Here is a 6,508-nt window from a genome sequence, read left to right as displayed (position 1 = left end):
TTGCCACTCAAAACAGGAACTACACATTACACTGGCTCCTTTGAATCTACATCTTGTGTGCATATGTTACATATGTAGATAGGGTTCTTTTTCTCCTCTTTATGTACGCTCTAAACAGCCAGGTGTGTAGCTATGCCAAAATGATGTGTATTCAAAGCCGGGGGTAAGTCATATGGAAGCTCTGGTAGTAATAGTGAAAAATTCTGCATTCTCGCAATTTCCTGGAACTTAACATGACCTCATAAAAATCATATAATAATTTGAAGAAAAAAAATAATTAGAGAAAAACAAACTTCTAATGTGTATTGGGTTGAGCTAGATTGGATAATAAGGAGCAGCGTCTGTGCAACTTACATGCTAATTTTCAAAATGAGAAAATACATAAATAAATACAATTAGATTTCTTTTTGTTTTAGTCTTTTTTCACCTTTTCATTCTCAAATATAATTCTAAAAATCAAGGAACATTTCCTTTTTATACTGAAAAAAAAAATGGGTCTGATGATTTTTTTAATTTTTTCACGGTTTTTGTTTGAAAGACCAAGCCAGATAAATGAGGCCCCTCATGGGGGGGGGGGGTCCTAGTAATCACATCATCACAATTTTTTTGCCAATATGTAACAAACTTCAGTTAATTATTTATATGATTTATTTTACACCTAGGACTATATTTTATGTTATCTCTTATTTTCACTAACACCGGTAATCTAGTCAAGCAGACCTTGTTTATCACGTGATTACGCACCTATTGAAATTTAACAGGTGAGTCTCAAATCAGTCGGCACATGATCATTGAGAGTAGCACACGTTTGTGCAGTTGGGTTTGTGGTTTAGAGAGCAATTTGGACATTATAATTGTCAGGACAGGACATGGATGTCCAAAGGCTAATTGAAACAACACTCAGGTAAGTTATTTTACTTATATTTTATGGTACATTGAGGTCAATTTGCTGTCGAGATGATATTTCTTGCTCGCGGTCCAAATGTACGGATAATTGCCATATTATTCATATTTATAGATAACGTAAGTAATTTTTGGGTTCAATTATTATTTTGCAGGGGTTTTTAGGCCCGGTTTTAGTGTGCGTTGGCACGTTGCTAATTGTCGACTGGTCGGAGATAATGGTGTCGATGAATTAATGGTGTCGGGGTTAAAAATGGTAACAACTCGGTGATATATTGGTTGGAGTTACAACGCATGGAGGCGGTGATAAATCTATAGTCCGTTTCTATTTATTTGGAGCAAAAAGTCCGTAAAATTATATACATTTTTAGTTGAGAAATCGAGAAGTCCGTGCAGTATTTATGCAGTTTAAAGCAGTTATAGTTTGTTATTCAGCATTATATTTATTCATACAAATTTAGTGTTCTCTTCAATCAATTTAGAAGCAACCAAATATATGTGAAAATTAGTTAATTCGTCCGTTTAATTATAAAGAGAAATTTAAAGGGGAACAACCCAGTTCATCATTTACATCTACAGTACGTACAACGAGGAACGTATCCGGGCAGTGTGCGGAAAGTGTGCAGGCTGAAATTTGTTTGATTTATGTTTATTTCATGACATTTTGTTTAGTTCCGTGTGTGTTTATTTAGTTACATTTGTGTTCTCATTTCATATTACAATTTTTGTTGAATTTACTTTATTTTGTTTTGTTAATTAAATTTATATTTTAATTTGGTTTTGTATGACATTGGCCACCTGACAATTCCCAAAGAACTTACTTCGTTACAATGGTGGCAGCGGTGGGATTGTCACTGTGCCAATTGTTATATTAGAAAATATTGTCAGGTAGACAACAGGGATTTTTTTTCTGTTATATATTTTGTTTGAACTTTTATGTTTTATTATTTGTTTACATTATCATTTTATTATTATTTGTATTGTACAGTATGGCAGGAAGTGTATTACCCGCTTGGGTTCCGGAGATGTTAGAGAAGGGTGAAACTTTGGAGACATGTTTAGAAATGTTGAAAAACATGCAGTCTACTGAGAGAGAAGCTAGGATGGAAGAGAGAGAGATGAGAAAGATAGAGATGGAAAAAGAGGTACGTTTAAAAGAGTTAGAGCTTAGAGAGAAAGAAATGGCTCAAGGTGTTGCACCACCACAGACACATTCAAGTTTGAAGTCGAAACTTCCTAAATTTAAGGAAGGTGAAGACCCAGATGTATTTTTAAGGTCCTTTGAGAAATTGGTGGTTTTGCATAAAATACCCAAGTCTGAGTGGGCCCTTAGATTAGTCCCTTTACTTTGTGGGAAAGCTTTAGAGGCATTTTCTAGATTGTCTGAAGAGGACAGTAAAAATTATGATAAAATTAAATCTGCTATTTTATGTAGATACGAGCTTACTGCCGAGGCATACAGGGAGAAGTTCAGAAGTGAACGCCAGTCTTCGGATGAGTCATTTAAGGAATTTTCAGTCAGACTAGTAGGTTTTCTTAGACATTGGTTGGAGCGTGAGTTGATAGGCACTGATTTTGATAGATTTGTTGATTTAGTTACTAGAGAACAGTTAATGGTAAGTTGTAATAAAGAGCTCAAACTTTGGATCAAGGAACAGAAACCGAAAACAATTGATGAGTTGGTAGACAAAGCTGAGGCTTTTCAGCAAGCACATAAAGATGAACAGGTAAGTTCTAAATCAGTTGGGAGAATTGACACCGACCAATCTAAACAACAAGGTAGATATAACCAATCAAAAGGAAGACAACCTGACACTAGGACTTGTTTTATTTGTAAGAACATTGGTCATATAGCTACGCACTGTCCTACAAGGACGAACCGGTCAAAGGAGGATAATTTTAAGCCAGGTAAGTTTGGTTTGTGCATACAGAGTAGACAGGAGTATAGAGTAGATGATTATATTAGTGGTGTGACTGTTAAGTTGCCTGGTGTTTCATGTAATGGCGACAAGGTACAGGTACATGGACTTGATATAGTAGAAGGTAAGATCGATAGTGATAAAATCTCAGTTTTGAGAGATACAGGTTGTTCTACTGTATTTGTTCATAGTAGGTTTACTAACCCAGATTGTCTTACAGGTCAGACTAGAGACATATGTTTAGCAGATGGTTCAGTGAAGCAGTGTCCAGAAGTATGTATTAATATTTCTACTCCTTATATTTCAGGTGATATTATTGCATTGATCTTAGATACACCGTTTGCAGATCTGATTGTTGGAAACTATGTGAACACATCAGTACCACATAGTGTCGATGGTTTATCAGTGACTAGTGGAGAAGATATTTTTGTTTCAGGTGACTCAGTCCCATGTCATGCAGTTGAGACTCGATCTCGAAAGAAGAAGCAGGATGAAGCAGATATTATGATTGATCAGACGAATGTTCAGCGTAGTAGCGATATACCTATATCTCATTCTATAGATTTTTCAGACGTATGCCATGATTTTAAGATTTGTGATAGGAAGCAGTTGATTGAGTTACAGAAGACAGATGAGACTTTGGATAAGGTAAAATCTTATGTAAGTGATGTGCATGATAACCCAGCATCTTATTTTATATATAATTCAGATTTACTATATAGAGTGTATACTAAGCCAAGTGGTGAAGTTATTCAGCAAATTGTATTACCAAGCAAGTTGAGAGGAACAGTTCTTTCGTTGGGACATGATATTCCGTTGGCAGGTCACCTTGGGAATAAGAAAACAAGAGACAGAATCATGCAGCACTTTTTCTGGCCAGGTATATTTAATGATATTGCCGAATACTGTAGGTCTTGTCCAGATTGTCAGATAGGTACATCGAAGGGTAGAGTACCACGTGCTCCATTGATTAGCATACCACCTATGGATGAGCCATTTCAGCGCATTGCTATTGATTTTGTTGGCCCTTTGCCTATGACTGATGATAAAAACCGTTATGTACTTGTTTGCGTCGATTATTCCACTAAATATCCAGAAGCAATTCCTTTAAAAGACCAAGAAGCTTCTACAGTCGCTAATGCTCTTATAAGTTTATTTTCTAGAGTTGGCATACCCAGGGAGCTGTTGACAGACCAAGGCAGTAACTTTATGTCAGAGCTGATGGTTGAGGTATGTAGACTATTAAAGATAAGTAAGTTACGCACTAGTCCTTATCATGCTATGTGTAATGGACTCTGTGAAAAGTTTAACGGTGTACTGAAGAAAATGTTGAAGGCATATGCACGACAGACACCAAAAATATGGGATGCATATATCCCCTACTTATTATTTGCATATCGGGAGGTACCAAATGAGAGTACTGGTTTCTCACCGTTTGAATTGTTATATGGCAGGCACATTAGAGGACCTCTAGCAGTACTTAAAGAAGAGTGGGAAGAGCCTAGTACATGTCAAAACTCTGTGTTGAGTTATTTATTAGACACTAGAGAAAAGTTGAGAACAATGGCTGAGTACGCCATTGAAAATGAAACAAAAGCGAAACAAAGACAGAAGTTTTATTATGATAGAAAAGCTAGAGACAGAAAGATTGAAGTTGGTCAAAAGGTGCTTATATTATTGCCTACACATACATCAAAGCTGTTAGCGAGTTGGAAAGGACCATTTATAGTGACTGATAAAGTTAGTCCTGTTGACTATAAGGTCAAGGTTAGAGGAAAAGACAAAGTATTTCATGTAAATATGTTGAAGTTATGGCATGAGCGGGTAGATAATGATCTTGATAATAATGTCACAACAGATATTGCTGCGTGCTTAAATGTAATTTCAGGTCTTAACACAGATGAAGGCACAGATGATAGTGAGATGACTACAGATATAACTCCAGTGTTGAAAAGCAAAGAAAATGTAGATGACGTTACGATCTCACCAGAATTGACAACTGTCGAAAAACAGCAGCTTAAAGAATTACTATCAGAATATGAAGACATCTTTAGTGACGTACCTAAGGTAACAAATATTATAGAACATAGAGTAGTTACAAAAACAGATGAACCGATTTACCAACGTCCGTACCCACTACCATACGCACTTAGAGATAAGGTCAGAGAAGAGATTGACAATATGTTAGCTGCAGGTATAGTTGAGCCGTCTGACAGTCCGTATGCAGCTCCGATAGTACTGATCAAGAAAAAAGACAACACACTTAGATTTTGTGCCGATTATCGTTCCTTGAACAAACAGACTATCTTTGACCCGATTTTTATGCCACGCATGGATGAGGTACTGAATAAAGTCAGCAGAGCACGATATATCAGTAAACTTGATTTAACTAAGGGCTATTGGCAGGTACCACTTGATAAAGACAGCCGACAGAAGAGCGCATTTATAACGCCGTTCGGACATTATCAGTTTACTGTTACTCCATTTGGTATGATGAACTCAGGTGCTACTTTTGTTCGTATGATGGATAAAGTTCTGGCAGGATACGAGGAATTTGCTGACTCGTTCATTGATGATATTGGTATATTTAGCGATACATGGGAGTACCAAATTGAGCATTTAAGGGCAGTATTCGATTCACTGAGACAGGCAAACCTCGTTGCAAAACCGAGTAAGTGTTTATTTGGCTACGATGAGCTTGAGTTTTTAGGACATATTGCCGGCGGTGGCAAGATTAAGCCTGTTCAGGACAAGGTATCTGCTATACATGAATTTCCAGTGCCTGTCACGAAGAAACAGGTGAGATCATTTCTCGGTCTGATAGGTTTCTACAGGAAGTTTATACCACAGTTCTCCGACATATCCGTACCTTTGACTGACCTTACAAAGAAAAACGAACCAAATAAAGTTGAATGGTCAGACACAACACAAAAATCTTTTGACAAGCTTAAAGAATGTATTTGTAGTGATTCTGTATTACGGAGTCCAGATTTTTCTAAAAAGTTTATTTTGCAGACTGATGCGTCCGGTAAGGGTCTAGGTGCTGTACTAGAGCAAGAATTTGATGACGGAAGGCGTCCAATTATGTTTATCAGCAAGAAACTCTCTGGAGCGGAATGCAACTACGCAGTGGTAGAAAAGGAGTGCTTTGCCATAGTGTGGGCGGTTAAAACTTTGAGAAACTATCTAGAGGGTAAAGAGTTTGCTATTTATACTGATCATGCTCCTTTACAGTGGTTACAGAGGATGAAAACCAGTAACCAACGGTTACTCCGTTGGAGTTTGATACTTCAGGAATTTAATTATACAGTTTTTTACATTGCAGGCAAGACAAACATTGTTGCAGATGTTTTGTCTAGATGTGGCGATATTTAGATAACCCCTGAGTGTGGCGTTATTACAGCGTTATTGTGTTAATTTTGGTTTTATTTTAGTGTTACAGGACTGAATTTTTTATGTTTGATGTGTACATATTTTTTTTTTTTTTTTTTTTTTTTTTTTTTTACTGATATAGCTTAATTTCAGATTAGATTTTGAAGTTTGTTGTTTCTGGTCGGACTAAATGTTCTTTAGTCTCCTGGAAAGGGACGTTTGTAACAAACTTCAGTTAATTATTTATATGATTTATTTTACACCTAGGACTATATTTTATGTTATCTCTTATTTTCACTAACACCGGTAATCTA

At 36.4% G+C, this 6,508-nt stretch overlaps 1 protein-coding gene across 1 annotated transcript; it reads left to right on the top strand.

Moving 5' to 3' along the window:
* The first annotated feature begins 1,892 nt into the window (after window positions 1–1,892).
* LOC134727944 (uncharacterized) lies at window positions 1,893–6,197 on the top strand. The gene has a single exon (XM_063592342.1). It carries the CDS (start codon window positions 1,893–1,895, stop codon window positions 6,195–6,197), a length of 4,305 nt encoding a protein of 1,434 aa, XP_063448412.1.
* Window positions 6,198–6,508: the final 311 nt, after the last annotated feature.

Source organism: Mytilus trossulus, chromosome 8 (assembly GCF_036588685.1).
Source record: "Mytilus trossulus isolate FHL-02 chromosome 8, PNRI_Mtr1.1.1.hap1, whole genome shotgun sequence".
In the NCBI taxonomy this organism is placed as follows: domain Eukaryota; kingdom Metazoa; phylum Mollusca; class Bivalvia; order Mytilida; family Mytilidae; genus Mytilus; species Mytilus trossulus.
This window is presented reverse-complemented; position numbering and strand designations above follow the sequence as displayed.

What these genes read in the sequence shown, in the direction of transcription:
- LOC134727944 (XM_063592342.1), top strand. Translation starts at nt 1,893, where the DNA reads ATGGCAGGAAGTGTATTACCCGCTTGGGTTCCGGAGATGTTAGAGAAG.